Raw genomic sequence first — 19,046 nt, forward strand, 5'->3', positions numbered from 1 at the left:
AGGTCAGCTGTGACCAGCAGTGCTGTAGAATTCGAAGAGGCATGAATGGGGGGCTTGAGGGAGAGACATGCCAAGAGGAAGGTGCAACAAGCCAGCCCTGACCCGGACCACCTTCCACCTGGAAACTGATGTCTTCACTGTGGAAGAACATGCGGGTCAAGAATAGGTCTCCACAATCACCTACACATCCACAACCAAGACACTACACTTGGTGGGCCATCATCCTCGAGCTACAAGGGATCACCTAAGTAAATAAGTATAGTCAAACCTATACTTCAGGGAACTCTCTATTTCACCAACGGTAGAGGGATTGGTTGAAGTGGCTATCTTCCTATCTAATGTCATGGCAGACAACGTAAGACCACAATCCTACATGCTCTTCTCTGGGAGTAAACCCCACTGAGTAGCTACCTATAGGTCTGCACTGTAAATGAGCAGTCTCCTGTACCACAGTGTTGAGATGTTCTCATTCTTATCTGAGGTAAGAGTCTCTGAAGAACTATTTCATTAAGAGAAAAAATTGTTTGCTGCATCCTATACTGTTGGTGCTTTAATTTGAAAAAAGCACCTGCCACATATTAGTCTCTAGCAGGCTCTGAACCTGCAAATCACCGAAGTGTGAGGTAAATAACAGAATTTGATTGACAATTGTACATTAACAACCTAGCGATCTCATCAGAACGCCGCCAACGGCAGTCCTAATAATTACTGCTAAGAAGGAACAAGAAGAGAAATGTGTGCTTCCACACCTTTTTGTTCAATAAAGACATTTCCAGTTCTTTGAGCAGAAGGTAAGGTATCAGATGAACGAGGAAAAAAGAGCAATCAATTACAGCTTAGATTTCTTACAAACACCTCTAGGTGTACGCACAACTTTAATTACTCATCGTCATAGATAATTCTTTGCATGAAATTTTTTGATGTATTATTAACACAGAGAACAGAAAAAAACTAGTTTTAACCACATTGTGTAGAAATTACAATGGTTCACCTCTTGCACAGAAAAGCTGACTTCATAGTATTTTCTAAAAGCCAGAAATTTAGAGCTATTGGCTAATGAATCCTAGTTCCAGTTTACATGGGAGAATTTATTGGCTTAATTGGGGTTTCCTCCAATTAAGTATATGACAATTTCAACAAAAGCCATACCAGCAGCAGTGGGTAGGCTACCTTTACATTACCCATGGCTGTGCCCCTGGATAGAGTCCACAAGGTAAAGGTAAAGGTTTCCCCCTGACATTAAGTCTTGTCGTGTCCAACTCTGGGGGTTGGTGCTCATCTCCATTTCTAAGACGAAGAGCCGGAGTTGTCCATTGACACCTACAAGGTCATATGGCCGGCATGACTGCATGGAGTGCCGTTACCTTCCCGCCAGAATGGTACCTATTGATCTACTCACATTTGCATGCTTTCAAACTGCTAGGTTGGCAGAAGCTGGGGCTAACAGTGGGTGCTCATTCTGTTCCCCAGATTCAAAGCGGGGAGTGGAGTTATATCTATCCATATTTATTTCTCATTTTTTCTTTCATTCTCAATGTTACTCTGGTTACAAATTGCATCATATACAGTAATACAGAATTCCTATCCCTGTAGTTATCTGAATTTCCCAATCCAGAATCTCAGCCATCACCTATGTAATCACCTAAGTCAGTTTTTTTTCAACCTGTGGGTCCCCAGATGTTTTGGCCTTCAACTCCCAGAAATCCTAACAGCTGGTAAACTGGCTGGGATTTCCAGGAGTTCTAGGCCAAAAACATCTGGGGACCCAGGTGGAGAACCACTATGTTAGAGGATAGTGATGTACATAAGCAGCCCACAGCTGGTATCCCATACAGAACAGGACTCATGCACAATAGGAAAGATTCACAACAGGATCTCAGTTCCAATGCACACTGATAACTTCACCAACTCCCTATGTAATAATGTTGGGTTTTTTTTTCATGTCAGGAGCGACTTGAGAAACTGTATGTCACTTCTGGTGTGAGAGAATTGGCTGTCTGCAAGGACGTTGCCCAGGGGATGCCCGAATGTTTTGATGTTTTACCATTCTTGTAGGAGGCTTCTCTCATGTCCCTGCATGGAGAGCTGAAGCTGACAGAGGGAGCTCATTCACACTCTCCCCAGATTTTAACCAGTAACCTTCAGGTCAGCAGTCTTGCCGGCACAAGGGTTTAACTCATTGTGACACCGAAGGCTCCTATGTAATAATGTAATAGGAACTCTTTACTGTGAATACAGACATGATGGAACTGCTCAAATCTAACTTCTATATACTGATGAAGATATAACTGCAATAGAATTCCAACCTATGTGATTGTGAGCATATGCTAGAACTTTTTGAACTGTGTTTATCCAGGCTATACTAGATAGGGGTTTCTGGGAATTATAGACCAAAGGTGACTTTTCCCAAGCTCTGACACTTGCTCATTATTTCCCTTGTGTTGTGTTGAGCCTTTTTCCATCATGTGGACTAGTTCAGATATCCATAGGGAGCTAGCATGAGTTAGAGATTACTGCGCTAGACTGGGATTTAGGAGATGCTGGTTCCATTCCCCACTGAAGCATGGAATTCCCCGTGTGACACTTTCTTAGGCAGACTTATCCTGTATGATGGATCTAAGGATAGCAGCGACAGAAGAATGCCATGCATTCCATCCTTGGTTTTTCTACCACACATTCTCATAAGAACCCTATGAAATAGATTAGGCTGAGAGACAATGATCATCTCAAGCTGTTATAGTAAGTTTTGTGAGTGAGCAACATTTTGAACAACCAGGCCAGTACTCAACTCTGGCTTTCTTCGTGTTTTCTGTAAGATAATAATTACAATTATCAACACTCATCCAACCACATGTGACTTACATTACACTGTGTAAAACCAATTGTGTAGATTCTGTGCAGCCAATTTATAGCTGCACAAAATTAAGCCACAGCTTGGAAAAGTGGCTTTTTGAGGGAATTCTGGCTTTGGTGGCAACTGGTGGCTTTCATATCAGACAGGCAGTGAATGTGCTGTAGGTTTTAGTTTGAACTTTCGAAGAATCGTGCAAGATGTTGAACCTATTTGAGATATAGATTTCAGCACCTTGGATGACAAAATGAGCACAGTAAAGCATATTTGCCAATGTTGTAAGCCGCCCTGAGTCCCTTCGGGTTGAAGGGCGGGATATAAATATTGGAAAGTAAATAAATAAATAAATTCACTAACATGGAAAAGGCCAAGAACACACCCTCCTCCGAAAACAGTGCATAATTTCCATTTGCCCTTGAAAAAATTGTTGATATTTTACAAAGCACTTTCTGTTCCCCTCTGAGCAATCAAACCTAGGTCCCATTCAAATGTGGTTAGGTAGAACGACTCCCAAGGCTAAAGATATGAATTCTCAGCCTGCTTCAACTTCAACACATTTAAAATAATCGTTCTTTTCTTTCCCATCTGGGGATTCTTTCTAAATATTTGTAGATATTTTATTTTTAAAAAACCTTATTCCACCATCCCCCCCCCCAAGGAATAACTTCAAGGTAACTTAAGAAATGAAAGGCCATAGAATATTTAAAAACAGATTCAACAGACAGCATTGCCAAAAACACCAGCCATAAGAGAATTGCAATATCATACCAGGCCGTCAAATTAATAAAAAAGATGTTGCTGGTTTCCTAAAATAATGTGTCAGAATTTGACAGATCTTACTCAACAGAACATATGGGTGCTATTACAGAAATGGCACCAAGACATAGACTCATGTAGTTGGAAGAAACACTATTGAGGTAAACCACTGAGTGTGACCTCACTACAGGAACTCAAGTTACAACAGATCCAACAGGAAGCTGTCCAAACCCTTTCTGAAGATGGCCAAAGACATAGACCCCATCACATCTCTAAGTCATTGGTTCCACTTATGAACCTTCTGACTATAAAGAAGTTCCTTCTAATGTTGAAATCTACACTCCTGTAACTTAAAAATACTTTGAGTCTTTTTTAGACAGAAAAAACATAATAATAATAATAATAATAATAATAATAATAATAATAATAATAATAATAATAGGTAATATTCACTCCTTAAAACCTGGTCCCACCTTCTTGGGCATCAGACAACAAATCTGCACCCTCCTGTCTGTTAAGAATTAAACCTTTCAGTTTTTAATTCATGCACAACTCCTGCAACCTTTCTCATATGCTTTGTTATCCATATCTCTTGTCTTCCTGTTGCTCTTTTCTGAATCTACTCCATTTTGTCTATATCCTTCTTAAAATGAAGTGTCCTGAACCAAATGCAGTGCTCCCAATGAGGCTTGACTAGCACAACATATAATGGCAATATTACCTCCCTTAACGTGGAAACATGCCCAGCACATGAGCCTTCTCCTTACTTTTAGTCCACCACCTGTGTCATTCAACAACATCTATCATCCACAGTCTGATTATTCTTCCTAGGGATGATGCCAGTGTCAAAACAATATAATGAAGTGAATGGTGTGTATCTTCTGATCTGTATTTTCAGCCCTAGCCTGTCCCTAGCCATCGCTGTCATTGTTAAACATGTGCATGCATGTACAAGGAATGTGGATTGAGGCATAGAAGAACAGAAGGAAATCTTTCTGGTCCCCTTCTACAACTCCCTTTCTACGTTTGTCACATGACCTCCAATGTCAATATATCCTGTGTCTGTTCTTCCTATAAGGGAGGAACAGGCCACACTTGGAGAAATGTTTAAGAAGAGAACTTCAAACGTATTTTCCCTATTGCCCCAATGTTTTCATGTTAGGGAATATTTATTGTTGCCACATCACAGGTGGCATGTATGTTGCATTCCAGTTGCTCTTGGATTGTAACTTCTATTAGCCATAGCCAGCATCAGCAGCAATGATGAATGCAAGGAGTTTCAATCCAGCAACTTGCAGAATAATAATAATAATAATAATAATAATAATAATAATAATAATAATAATAACAACAACAACAACTTTATTTGTATTCTGCTCTATCCTCCAAGGGGACTCAGAGCAGATTCCTACATACAACGGCAAACATTCAATGCCTCCGTAAAACAAACAAATATTGACATAAAATCCCAGGAAAACCCCACATATGAAAACAGCAATAAAACCTAACATCAAATTAAAGCTAAGATCAATTGATTTATTTATTTATTTATTTAAAGTATTTATATTCCACCCTTCTCACCCCAAAGGAGACTCAGGGCAGATCACAATGTACATATACATGGCAAACATTCAATGCCATTAGACATACAGACAGAGACAGAGATGAAGACACAGAGGCAATTTAACATTTTCCAGCTTCCAGGGTTCATGAGGGTATACTCGATTCCGGCCACAGGGGGAGCTGCTGCTTCATCATCCATTGTGACACCGAGTCCTTGATGGATTACTTCCTCATTCCTTTTCTGCACACTGCTGGAAAATTTTGTGGTGTTGTAAATTAGTTAAATTAGCCTCCCTGCATAAGCATTACCTAAATTTTCCTGCTTGATAGATGCAACTATCTTTCGGGTTGCTTAGGTCAACAACAAGCTGGGCTATTTTTTAATGGTCAGGTGCTCAATCCGATGTGGGATGGCTTCGAACTCATAACCTCTTGGTCAGTAGTGATTTATTTCAGCTGGCTACCAACTAGCTGTGCCACAACACCTTATTGATGTTAGATTTAATTATTGATGAATTAACCCTAACTTCAATAAATTAAACCAGCATAGTCAGACAAAATTATATAATGACATAAAATCTGAACAAACGTCCATACTAATTTACAGAAGCCAACTGGAGTTCACAAAGTTGTGTGGGTTGGTTGTGTGGCCTATAGTAATAAATTGGGCAGACATAGACTAGCAGAGCCCAGATGCAAAATAATTCTCAACCAGAGCCAGGGAGTATCACTCATTGTCTAATCCTCCTTTTAGAGACCCTTTTTCTCATTCCCACCATCCGTACTTGAGATGGAGGTGGGGCTGAGAGCAGGGTCTCCTCCACGGACCACAGTGCCTGGGCTGATTTGTAAGAGGAGATGCGTTCGGTCAAGTAGCCTAGACCGAAGCTGTTGAATGCTTTAAAGGTAATGACCAGCACTCTGAAGGCCACAGGTAGCCCTCCACTCTTTTGTGAAGAAGATGGAGTGATGAGTAAAGTTCTAAATCTCAGCTGTATTGAATGATGTTGCTACCTTACAATTGTTTGTATCTCCTTTTTCAGTCAAAGTTTACTTTTCTAATCAAAGAGCCCAGCAGTAATGCACAGCAATCAACTGCAACTATTTGAGGAGGGGGAACCCTATAAAACACCCTCATCCAAGTTAATGAAGTAATCCCTCTGGCATCTTAGATTATTAGCTTCCATGGCTGTTACACATGAAGGATGGTACAGCACATATCTATCGTGGTTGAGGCAAATGAGAAATACCTGAGGTGACACTGATTTAACACAAATTCATGCCAACTGTATTGGGTATCCAGAGAAGAAAATGCAGGTCACTACCATCCTGTGGCCCAAAGATTTACTGCCAAAACTGTGGTCAAAAAAAGAGATAGACATTACAAGAGACAAGATAAGAATCTGGCCATTCATTCACCAACACGGCATATATATGTACATATATAGATGGATAAGTAGGTATCATATGTGTCCCTCTTTTTACCATCTTCCAAAGCCACATTAAAGAAATGCATGTGTGGAGAAAGACTGTGTAAACCACCAACACACCACAAAATGATTCTACTGAAGCTATATCTCATGGAAGCAATGCCTGAAGTAATAAACAAGAGTGAATTCTTCTCTGTAGCTTCCCACTGTGAACAGTAATCTCTTTTCATACACAAAAAGGAAAGTGGTGTGGAAAGAAAACCAATTTACCTAATCTGGATATTACTTTATACATATTATTATACACATATATGCATGACATGCCTTTGAATGGAGGACTCCTGGCCTGACAGCAGTACATGCAAAAAAGATCTTGGAGTCCTCGTGGACAATAGGTTAAACATGAGCCTACAATGTCATATGGTGGCAAAAAAGCCAATGGGATTTTGGCCTGCGTAAATAGCAGTATAGTGTCTAGATCCAGGGAAGTCATGCTCCCTCTCTATTCTCCCTTGGTCAGACCACATTTGGAGTACTGTGTTCAATTCTGGGCACCGCAATTGAAGGGAGATGTTGGACAAGCTGGAACGTGTCCAGAGGAGGGTGACTAAAATGATCAAGGGTCTGGAGAACAAGCCCTATGAGAAGCAGCGTAAAGAGCTGAGCGTGTTTAACCTGCAGAAGAGAAGGCTGAGATGAGACATTATAACAATGTATAAATATGTGAGGGGAAGTCATAGGGAGGAGGGTGAAAGCTTGTTTTCTGCTGCCCTGGGGACTACGACATGGAACAATGGCTTCAAACTACAGGAAAGGAGATTCCACCTGAACATGAGTAAGAACTTCCTCACTATAAGAGCTGTTCAGCAGTGGAACTCTCTGCCACGGAGTGTGGTGGAGACGCCTTCTTTAGAGGCTTTGAAGCAGAGGCTGGATGGCCATCTATGGGGGGGGTGCTTTGAATGCTGTTTTCCTGCTTCTTGGGAGGGGGTTGGACTGGATGACCCACGAGGTCTCTTCCAACTCTAGGATTCTATGAACATAAAGTCCATCCATGGCTGGACCACAGTCGTCCAAACATACAGCTTAGTTTTCATATGTTTTCTTACGTGACACACAATAAATTATTTAGCAAGTATGAACTATGGCCCCTCCTTGATGTTTTTGTATTTGATTTTAATTAACCTGCATTGTATATAATTGTTCCTTCTCTCACACAACATGCAACCTGCATTCCCCATTGACATTTAACTCTTTTCTTTTTTCTTCCTACAAAGCAGATTTTAAAGAGCCTTGGGCCGGATTTGTTGACTAAAACTATATGTATAATAACCACTTTTTTGAGTTTCTGAGACCCCTTTCATACAGCTAAATAAAATCCCACATTTTCTGCTTTGAACTGGAATATATGGCAGTGTGGACTCAAATAACAGAGAATCCTTCCACACAGCCATATTATTTATTTATTTATTTATTTGCCCCATTTGTGTCCCGCCTTTTTCCACCCCGGAGGGGACTCAAGGTGGCTTACACAGGCACTTCGTCAATGCTTACAGATACACATATCAGGCATACATTTAAAATATAACAAAATTAAAATTCATACAATAAGATTAAAAACCTGATAGTCAATTAAAATCATGCCATCCAAAATCATAGTCTAAAGCCGTTCTATGGTCATTGCACGAGTTATACATCTCTTATTGCACTACATTCTATCCAAAGGCTTGAACCCAGAGCCAGGACTTCACTTTCCTTCTGAAGGCTAGGAGGCAGGGGGGTGATCTTATATCACTCGGGAGGGAGAGCCACAGCCGAGGGGCCACCATTGAGAAGGCCCTGTCTCTTGTCCCCACCAACCGTGCTTGAGAAACAGGCGGGATCGAGAGCAGATGATCTTAATCTTCAAGGCAGAAAATCCCACAATATCTGCTTTGAACTAGGTTATCTGAGTCCACACTGCCATATATTCCAGTTCAAAACAGAAAATGTGGGATTTTATTCAGCTACATGAAAGAGGCCCCAGTTCAGAGCAGATATTGTGGGATTTTCTGCCTTGATATTCTGGGTTATACGGCTGTGTGGAAGGGCCCTGAAGCCTACCAAAAGCAAGAGGGGGGCTTTGACAAGTTATGTTTTGATAAGCAGAAGATGTGCAGATGTGACCCATATGTGCTCATCGGGTTAGTAAATTCATAACTGAAGGCTGAGCTGCTCCAGAGAACACTACACAATGGCACAGTTGCGATGAGCTTCTGTATTCCCTGTTTCCATCCCTGATCCTTTACATTCAGGGAATATATGACACTAAGCAGTAATAAAGTCTTGTGGTCAGCTATATAATAGCTTTGAGCTCTAGTCTTAGCCAAATCACTATTTCACTGTGCCCCTTTAAGCCAATTGCTTGACCTTCTTATGCCACAATCAAGCCCATTGTCAAATCGGGTAAAAGCAAAGCTACAGCAGGAGGGAGGAAAGATTCAGCTAATCTCAGGCTACATTTCCCACCCACCGTTAACACACAAGAGCAGCATGTTTCTGAGTAAAGTTGAACACCGAGCTTTCCCTGTAGGTTCACAACAGCAATGGCTTTTCAAAACCAAGCTAATTAATCACGAGCAAGAGTGTACGCTTTCTCCCAGAAAAGAGGAAGAAAAAAAGTCTCCAGGTACCTGGCGACTAATTATAAGAATCATGGAAGAATATCACTTATTTATTAACACACTGGCTTATTTCCCTTCCCATGCACACATCACAGCAGCCTGTTCCAGCAGCAAAACACTGCCTGTTTGCAGCCAAATACTTCCACCTGAAACACCAGGGAAAACCAAACGGCACTGCAATGTGCTAGACTGCCAAAAGCGAATGAGTTCTTAGTTTAATGGCCCGGTGATCTCAGACCTTTTAAGACAGAAGGACTCTTTAACATACACAATAAGGAGGATGATAACCTCCATTTTCCCAAAGTGTCAGAAGCTTTTTGCAACAGGCAGTCAAAGGGAGTATAGGAAATCCTTACCATTGATTCGCTCTTTTGGTGGAACACTAAGCACTGAATGCTTCAGACAAGAAAACAATGATAACCGATTTCATCCTATTGATCTAAGGTGTTTTTTAAAAAGGAAAAGGATGGTCTGCAGTGCTTAGACATGGCACACCTCTTAAGACGCTTCAGTATTGTTTGTGGGAAAAACAGGTGTCTACAGTTTGGCCCGATTCAAGATGGTATGCATCCAACTAATAATGATCAAGCTGAGATAAAGTTTCCACATCATAAAGTAGATTAAAATGTGTCAAGCATTATTGTGGCTCATCAAAACAGATAGGAATAAACACCAAAAGTCAGAGCCATGAATGACCATTGAAAAACTTGGAAAGAACAGATAATAAAAATCAGTAGATGGGATAGGAAATGTCAATGTTCCGCTTTGGGTTTTGAATTGTTCAATGGCTGATTTCAGCACATGCAAATAAACAACAAAGGCTAATGAGAATGTGTTGTCGAAGGCTTTCATGGCCAGAATCACTGGGTTGCTCTGAATTTTTCGGACTGTATAGCCATGTTCTAGAAGCATTCCCTCCTGACGTTTCGCCCACATATAAGGCAGGCATCTTCAGAGGTTGCTGAGGCCTGCTGGAGACTGGGCAAGCGGGGTTTTCTATATCTGTGGAACACAGAAATACTGGACCACTCTAACAACCACCATGTCAGACTACACAGAGAAGCCATTGAAATCCACAAGCATGAAAAGAAACAAGAAAAAAAACTTATTTTATATTTCAAATGAGTACATTGTTTTTAATTGTTTTTTGTAATCGTTATTATGCTTTTATACTGTTTTATTGTTGGACTGTTGTATGCTCTACGTTGGTAGTGAATGTTTGCCATGTGTAAAGCGCCCTGAGTCCCTTTTGGGAGATAGAACAGTATATAAATAAAGTTTTGTTGTTGTTGTAGAAGATGAAAAAGCAAACTTGGAGATGGAGTACAATTATAAGAAGGAAAGAAGATAAAATAGATGAATTCTAATAAGGAAGATTACCTGACAGAAGAGACTGGAAGTCAAAACCTCCCTGCCCCCCTTACTACCTCACTCTTTCTACCCCTATCCATACCTAACCCTAACCGTATCCATACCCCTCCCTTCCCTTCCCACCCTTTTTCCCTACATACTACCCAACCCCGATACACTTTTTCCTTTTATCCTATGTAAATAAAATTTTCTTTAATAAAAATTACTTTTAAAAAGAAATCCACAAGCATGTGGACAATTTCAACAGAAAGGAAGAAACCATGAAAATGAACAAAATCTGGCTACCAGTATTTTTTTAAAAAAAACTCTAAAATCAGGACAGTAAATAAAGAACAACACACAGAAAACAGGAGAATTCCAGACAGAAAACATTCAGAGCCAGCTAACACGCCCTAACATAGGATTCCCTAGTGGGAAGAAGCCAGTCCTTGAAGCTGCAAGGCCATTCAATGCTAATCAAGGCAGCCAATTGCTACATTCACACTTGCCTCAAACAGACAAGAGTTCTTTCTCCTACCCTTGACTTTCCACAGATATATAAACGCTTTTGCCTAGTTTTCAACAGACCTCACAACCTCTGAGGATGCTTGCCATAGATGTGGGCAAAACTTCGGGAGAGAATGCTTCTGGAACATGGCCATACAACCTGGAAAACTCACCGCAACCCATTATTAAAAATCAGTAGGTGTGATAGGAAATGTTGATGTTCCACTTTGGGTTTTTAATGGTTCAATGCCTGATTTGAGGCTGGGCTATGGCGCAGCTGGTTAGTAGCCAGCTGCAATAAATCACGCCTGACCAAGAGGTCATGGGATCGAAGCCCAGGTCAGATTGAGCCCCTGTTGACCGAAGCAGCTCGAAAGACAGTTGCATCTGTCGAGTAGAAAATTTAGGTACTGCTTTATGCGGGGAGGCTAATTTAACTAATTTACGACACCATAAAAACTTCTAGCAGCGTACAGAAAGGAATGAGGAAGTACTCCATCAAGGACTCAGTGTCACAAGTGGATGCTGAAGCAGCAGCTCCCCCTGTGGCTGGAATCGAAACTGGAAGCTGGAAAATGTTAAATTGTCTCTGTGTCTATCTATATGTTGTATGTCTACTGGAACTGAAGGTTTACCATGTTTATGTGCATTGTGATCCACCCTGAGTCCCCTTCGGGGTGAGAAGGGCGGAATATAAATACTGTAAATAATAATATGATAATGTAAATAAACAATAAAGACTATTGAGAACATTGTCACTAATAAGCTGTTCCCAAACCTCCACACAGAATTTTCCTTTCCTATATCAGGTGGAAATAACATTGCAGATCCTTCTGATGGCTGAGCATTATGAAGCAAGATGTTACTAGCTAAGCGTTCTTAACCTAACAATGCCGCTTTCATGGCTCTGCCCAGCCGACACATTGCATGTAGTAACAGCTACATCCTCCAACGCTCAGAATAAGACTTCAAGGGCGCCACCTTTTGATGAGACTGAGTCCAAGGAAGAGAGCCATGCCTCCAATACGCAAACTTTCAGGGATGTCTCCACTCTCTGTTCCTTATTGACTGCAAAGTGGGAGGGGGGACCTTTAATTGCCTCTGGAGAGGCACGAGAAAAGCCACTTTCTCTCCTCTCCTCCCACATGCCCAGAGGAGGAAGGGATGCCCGTGCATCTGGCATCTTATGTATGCTAAATCAAACCACAGGTTCTAAATGACACGGACAGGCAGGGTCCCTCCTTCGCGTTCACCCCGCATTAATCACTTCAAGTGTAGACCCACTGACTCATTTGCAGGTGCGCATGTGTGGATACGCGGAGGGCGAGGCGGAAAAAGCAACAGTGCGGCTGCATCATCAGCCAGGCAACGAGGAGCATTTTCACTCTATGAAAAAGGAAGAGGATTTTCCTTCCCGGCAGAGAAAGAGAAAAAGATGAAGCCAACTTTCTGGATTGTTGTGAGTTTACTGGACTGCATGGCCATGTTCCAGAAGCATTCTCTCCTGACGTTTCACCCACATCTATGGCAGGCATCCTCAGAGGTTGTGTGGTCTGTTGGAAACTAGGCAAGTGGGGTTTATGTATCTGTGGGAGAAAGAATTTTTGTCTGTCTGAGGCAAGTGTGAATGTTGCAATTGGCCACCTTGATTAGCAAGCAGTTGGTTAAATGTTTACATAGCTCAGACTTTTGATATGTTTTAAAATGTTTTAATCATTTGAAAGACTATTTTAATCAATATTATATATATATATATATATATATACACACACACACACACACACACACACACACACCGTTTTATAGTGTTGTGTTTCACTGATATTATTATTATATGAATCTGGCATTGAATTATTGCCATAGTTTGTGGGAAAAGGTGGTGTATATGAACAGTAAATAAATAAAATCAAAAATAAATGTAATGGCCTTGCAGCTTCAAAGCCTAGCTGCTTCCTGCCTGGGGGAAAATCCGTTGTTGTTCCAGACAAGAAACCATCAGGATCAGTTAACACCTTCTGACAAAGGATTCCCCCAGGCAGGAAGCAGCCAGGCTTTGAAGCTGCAAGGCCACTCAGTGCTAATCAAGGTAGCCAACTGCAACATTACAAGAGACCATCAAGGCCAGTTAACACTACCCAACAAAGGATTCCCCCAGGCAGGAAGCAGCCAAGCTTTGAAGCTGCAAGGCCATTCAGTGCTAATCAAGGTAGTCAGCTGCAACAGTCACATTTTCCTCCAACAGACAACAGTCCTTTCTTCAACCCTGAACATTCCAGATAGGCCTTGAAGCTGCAAGGCCATTCAATGCTAATCAAAGTACCCAATTGCAACATTCACACCTACCTCAAGCAGACAAGAGTTCTTTCTCCCACCCTGTACCTTCCACAGATATATAAACTTTCCTTGCTTAGTTTCCAATATACATCACAACCTCTGAGGACGCCTACCATAGATGTGGGCAAAACATCAGGAGAGAATGCCTCTGGAACGTGGCCATACAGGCTGAAAAACCTAACAGTAATCCAGTGATTCCAGGCATGAAAGCCTTTGACAACACATTCCACAGATATATAAACCCTAGTTGCCTAGTTTCCAACAGATCTCACAACATCTGAGGATGCCTGCCATAGATGTGGACGAAACGTCAGGAGAGAATGCTTCTGGAACATGGCCATACATCCTGGAAGACTCACAGCAAGCCAGTGATTCCGGGGCCTTCGACAACACATTCCACAGATATATAAACCTCACTTGCCTAATTTCCAACAGACCTCACAACCTCTGAGGATGCCTGCTATAAATGTGGGTGGAACGTCAGGAAGGTGTCCATACAGCCTGGAAGACTCACAGCAATCCTGTGATTCTGGCCATGAAAGCCTTCGACAACACATTCCACAGATATATTAATAATAATAACAATAATAATAATAATAATAATAATAATAATAATAATAATAATAATAACGTTATAGTTATATCCCGAAGGCACTGGGGCGGCCCACAAGCCCAGCAATTCACAATAAAGGCCATGGCAGACTAAGACAGCACAACAAACCAACTTTCCTCCAGCAACTCATACACATAGAGAGACTCATTTGCTCTTTCTGTGGTTTGGAATGGAAAGGCTTGAAAGGAAACTCAACCCTGAAACAAAAACTTTTGTTTTCTTGGAGGAGAAAGAGCAAAGGTCTGCTGAACGCCTTGAACTTGCCTGTTCTACAGGGACATTGAATCCAGACTCATCCTGCCTTTGCTATAGAATTCCCTAGGCCCTTCAGGGCAATTTTACACCAACCTGCTGCTCTCAGATACCAACCCAGTTATAACCTACAGTGCTGCCAATCCACTGAGTGATGATCCAACAGCTAACAATCCAACTATGAAATGTCAATCAGTTATTTTCACTCCAGTCCTCTAGACTTGTGCCCTGAATAGTCATACTCACCCATCAATCTCCTTCCCTCTCCATCCCTTTTTTGTCCAATCCCTTCTCTAAAGAGTTTTGTGTTTTAACCTTTTAGATTGTATGTACATGCTTCTATGACACTGTATCCCCACTTTATGCTGATCTAGGAACATAATAAAGATTTTGATTTCAACTTGCCACCAAAGAGAGCGCTGGTGTTTACCCCCCAAATCCTTTCCTCCCCCTGGACTTACGCTGCTGTTGTAGCCGGACCAGTGCACCATGGCTTGGTTGTGGGCCGAGTCTCCGTTGAGCGCAAAGGTGGTGCTGGTCAACCTCAACTCCTCGCTGCCTCCCGCTGCTCCTCCTGCGCGCAATTTGCCCATCCGCCCTTCCTCTCGGGAGCCCTGGGTGAAAGAGGAGCCCCCTTGAAAGCCCCTGGGGGTCTTTTCCTTCCCCAAAGCGTCCGGCGCAAAAGGCTGCTCGCTGTCCCTCCGCGCCCGAAAGCTCCGGCTTGGCGTTGGACCCAAACCGCTCTTCCCAAGCGGCATCGACACCAGATCCCTCCGAGTCCTTTTACCCCGAACTTGCTTAGCTCGGCTCCGGGGAGGCGCTTTGCTGGGGCTTGGGTGTGCTTCCGTCTCTCCGCCATCCAGTGGGTTTCCCCATCCTCCAAAGCCCGCTTTCCCCTGCAGGGTTTCCCCGTGGAAACCTTCGCTTCTTCTCGGCCCAAGCGACACTCCCCGAGGAAGCTCCAGCGGATGCGGCGAGGGCTGTTGCTGCTGAAGCCCCTTCCCGCGGAAAGAAGCAGCCCGGGAAGACCTGCAAGTGATCTCAGCCCCGGCGAAGGACCCGAGCAAAAGCCATGCCCAGGCGAGCCAAGCCAAAGAGCGGCCAGCCTCTCTCTCCATGCCTTGCAAAGAGAGAGAGAGAGAGAGAGAGAGAGAGAGACGGAGAAAGGAAAGAAGAGAGTTGAGTGTGGAGCAGGGAGAGAGGCGCGCAAGGCGAGCAAAGGGGAGGAGGGTATCTTGGTTCTGAATAAGGAGGGAGGGGGAAAGGAGAGCGACTAGAGAAGCTCCTTTGCCAACCCCAAGGTCTCTTCTTTCCCCTGGGAGAGGAGGCGCGCAATCCAAGCAAAAACACAAATCCCGAAAACTCCGGGAATTTGGATCCGGTGCTTTCCCCCCGCTTGGTTTCTTGCTTCCGTCCTTTCTCTTTCCCTCCCCAAAAAAAGTGCTTTTCAGTGAAACTGTTCACGTCCGAGGATTTGATGGAGTCAGAGGAGGGGACCGCCAAGGGGAGGAGCCGCCGAGAAGAAGAAGAAAAGGTTGGAAATCCACCAGCTAAGCCGGGGAAGCCGCCGGTCTCTCTCTCTCTTTCTCTCTCTCTCGCTCTCTATATATATTTCGATCTCTCTTTCTCAATCTCTCTCTCTCTCTCTCTCTCTTTCCGTGTGGCTCGCTCTGGCCCGCCTCTGTGAGGACGCAAAAGGCGGCGAGGAACGACACTCGGGCGTGTTGCGTGGGCATGAAAACAACAACAGCGAAGGAGAAGCCAAGAGGAGGAGGAGGCGGGTGGCTCCTATCGTTCTGCCCGAATGGAAAACACGGGAGCTTTGGCCAAAGTGGAGAGAGACAGGTTGGGGCCAGATGGAGAGAAAGGTCCTGTGAGTTTTCCGGGCTGTAGGGCCATCTTCCAGAAGCATTCTCTCCTCACGTTTCGCCAAGAATTGTGAGGTCTGTTGGAAACTAGGCAAGTGGGGTTTATATATTTGTGGAATAATGTCCAGGGTGGGAGAAAGAACTCTTGTCTGTTCGAGGCAGGCGTGAATGTTGCAATTGCCCACCTTGATTAGCACTGAATAGGACTTCCCAACAAAGGATTCCTCCCCCCAGGCGGTAAACAGCCAGACCTTGAAACTGAAAGGACCCGGCGCCTTAAATTGGGTTTATACATCTATGGAATGTTCAGGGTGGGAGAAAGAACTCTTGTTGTGAATGTTTCAATTGGCCACCTTGATTAGCACTGACTAGCCTTTCAGTTTCAAGGTCTGGCAACTGTTGACTGCCTGGGGGAATCCTTTTTTGGGAGGTGTTAGCTGGCCCTGATTTGGGAGGTGTCTGGGGGAAACCATGAAAATGAAGAAAATCTAGCTATCAGTATTTTAAAAGCTATAAAATTAGAACAGTGAATAAAGAACAATGCTCAGAAAACGGGAATTCCAGACATGAATCAATCAGGGCCAGCTAACACTTCCCAACAAAGGATTCCCCCAGGCAGTAAACAGCCAGACCTTGAAACTAAAAGGACCCAGCACCTTACGTGGGGTTTATATATTTTTGGAATATTCAGGGTTGGAGAAAGAACTCTTGTCTGCCTGAGGCAAGTGTGAATGTTTCAATTGGCCATCTTGATTAGCATTGAATGGCCTTGCAGCTTCAAAGCCTGGCTGCTACCTACTTGGGGGAATCCTTTGTTGGATTGCTCTGATTGCTTCTTGTCCGGAGCAACAAAAGGATTCTCCCATGCAGGAAGCAGCCAAGCTTTGAAGCTGCAAGACCATTCAGCGCTAATCAAGGTGTCGAACTGCAACATTCACACTTGCCTCAGACAGACAAGAGTTCTTTCTCCCACCTTGGACATTCCACAGATATATAAACCCCACTTGCCTAGTTGCCAACAGACCTCACAACCTCAGAGAATACCTGCCATAGATGCAGGAGAAACGTCAGGACAGAATGCTTCTGGAGCATGGCCATACAGCCCAGAAAACTCACAGCAACCCTGTGTTTCCGGTCGTGAAAGCCTTCGACAACGTCTTGAGGATATTCCCAACACATCGAGGGGAATCTCCTCTGTCTCTCCTGCTTCCATAAGAAAACATGGGCTGCGTCTACACTGTGGAATGAAGGCGGCCTGACACCACTTTCAATACCGTGGCTCGATGGTATGGAAGCATGGAAGGTGCAGTTTTACAACGCCTTCTGTGCCAAAGAGTGCTGGTGCCTCGCCAAACTGCGAATCTTTGGATTCCATACTCCAGCCAAAGCAGTTCAAGTGGCGTCAAACTGCATTCATTCCACAATGTAGATGTGGCTCCGCTCTGGAAGCAGGAGAGACAGGAGATTCTGAGCAGAGTGTTGGGAAGTCCCAAGAACGTTTCTCTCCATCTGCACCCCCGGATGTGTAGGTTTGTGTGTGTGTGGCAACAAGGTTTGTCCACACTGTCGAATGAATGCCGTTTGGCACCACTGCCAAAGCTCATGGCTATGGAACCCTGGGAGCGGTGGCTTTACAAGCTCTTTCGAGGGCTGCTGCTTCCCCAAACTATACAGCCCATGATTTCATTGCAGTGAGTGAGCAAACAAACAGCGTAGATGCACCCGTGAACAAGCTCGGGACCTGATGGATTCCTCCCGAAATCAAAGCCTTTTTGTCTCCCACCCTAGTTTTCAGGCGTGCTTTCAATGCGAAGGTGAATCTAGTGGAGGCGAGTGGGCTTGATGCCCGCCCCGCACACGCGTGGGATGCCACACCAGCTGCAACGCGCTTCCAAACAAGACTGCGGATAATGGGGCTGGACGGATGCTCCGCTGACTTCTCCAAAAGCTTCCCTTTTGACACAGAACCTGAGAAATCCAGAGCTCTCCGCCCCATGCCTTGTTCCCTGGGTGCCAATCCTTCTTGAAGCCAGCGGTGCGGCCACTTCAGCACTAAAGGCGGTGCCCAGCTCAGCAGCTCTTATCTCCGAGATTTCTTTTTTCAAGGCGGAGTCCCGAGTGCCAAATGAAGAGACACCCTTCTTTTTGTACAGAGAAGTGCAGTGGGGGGGGGGGGGGGGGAGACAGGCTAAAGGAATACAATTACCTTAAATGTTTGATTTTTTTTAATGATAGCAACAGGCAGTAGTAGTTTGGGGATTTCTCTTCCATTGCATCAGAAAAGAGAAATTGAATTGAGTTGCTGTGAGTTTTCCGGGCTGTATGGCCATGTTCCAGAAGCATTCTCTCCTGACGTTTCGCCCACATCTATGGCAGGCATCCTCAGAGGTTGTGAGGTGTTGGAAACTAGACAAGTGGGGGTTTATATATATGTGAAATGTCCAGGGTGGGAGAAAGAACTATTGTCTGCTTGAAGCAGGTGTGAATGTTGCAATTGGCCACCTTGATTAGCACTAAATAGCCTTTCAGCTTCTAAGTCTGGCAACTGTTGACTGCCTGGGGAATCCTTTGTTGGGAGGTGTTAGCTGGCCCTGATTGATTCGTATCTGGAGGAAACCATGAAAATGTAGAAAATCTAGCTACCAGTATTTCAAAAACTCTAAAATCAGGACAGTGAATAAAGAACAACACTCAGAAAACAGGGGAATTCCAGACATGAATCAATTAGGGCCGCGAACCCCTCCCAAGAAAGGATTCCCCCAGACAGTAAACAGCCAGACCTTGAAACTGAAAGGACCTGATGCCTTAAGTGGGGTTTATATATCTGTAGAATTCTAGGGTGGGAGAAAGAACTCTTGT

General features: G+C 43.7%; 1 protein-coding gene across 1 annotated transcript in view; it reads right to left on the reverse strand.

Annotated features, from left to right (window-relative positions):
• sorcs3 (sortilin related VPS10 domain containing receptor 3) overlaps positions 1-16,027 on the reverse strand; it is a 665,522-nt gene extending 649,495 nt beyond the window's left edge. Inside the window, exon 1 of the mRNA XM_062976280.1 lies at positions 14,781-16,027. Coding sequence (XP_062832350.1) covers positions 14,781-15,437 — 657 coding nt within the window. The 5' untranslated portion in view covers positions 15,438-16,027. The remainder of the gene's footprint in view (positions 1-14,780) is intronic.
• Between the last annotated feature and the right edge of the window lie 3,019 nt (positions 16,028-19,046).

This window comes from Anolis carolinensis, chromosome 3, assembly GCF_035594765.1.
Source record: "Anolis carolinensis isolate JA03-04 chromosome 3, rAnoCar3.1.pri, whole genome shotgun sequence".
Classification (NCBI taxonomy): domain Eukaryota; kingdom Metazoa; phylum Chordata; class Lepidosauria; order Squamata; family Dactyloidae; genus Anolis; species Anolis carolinensis.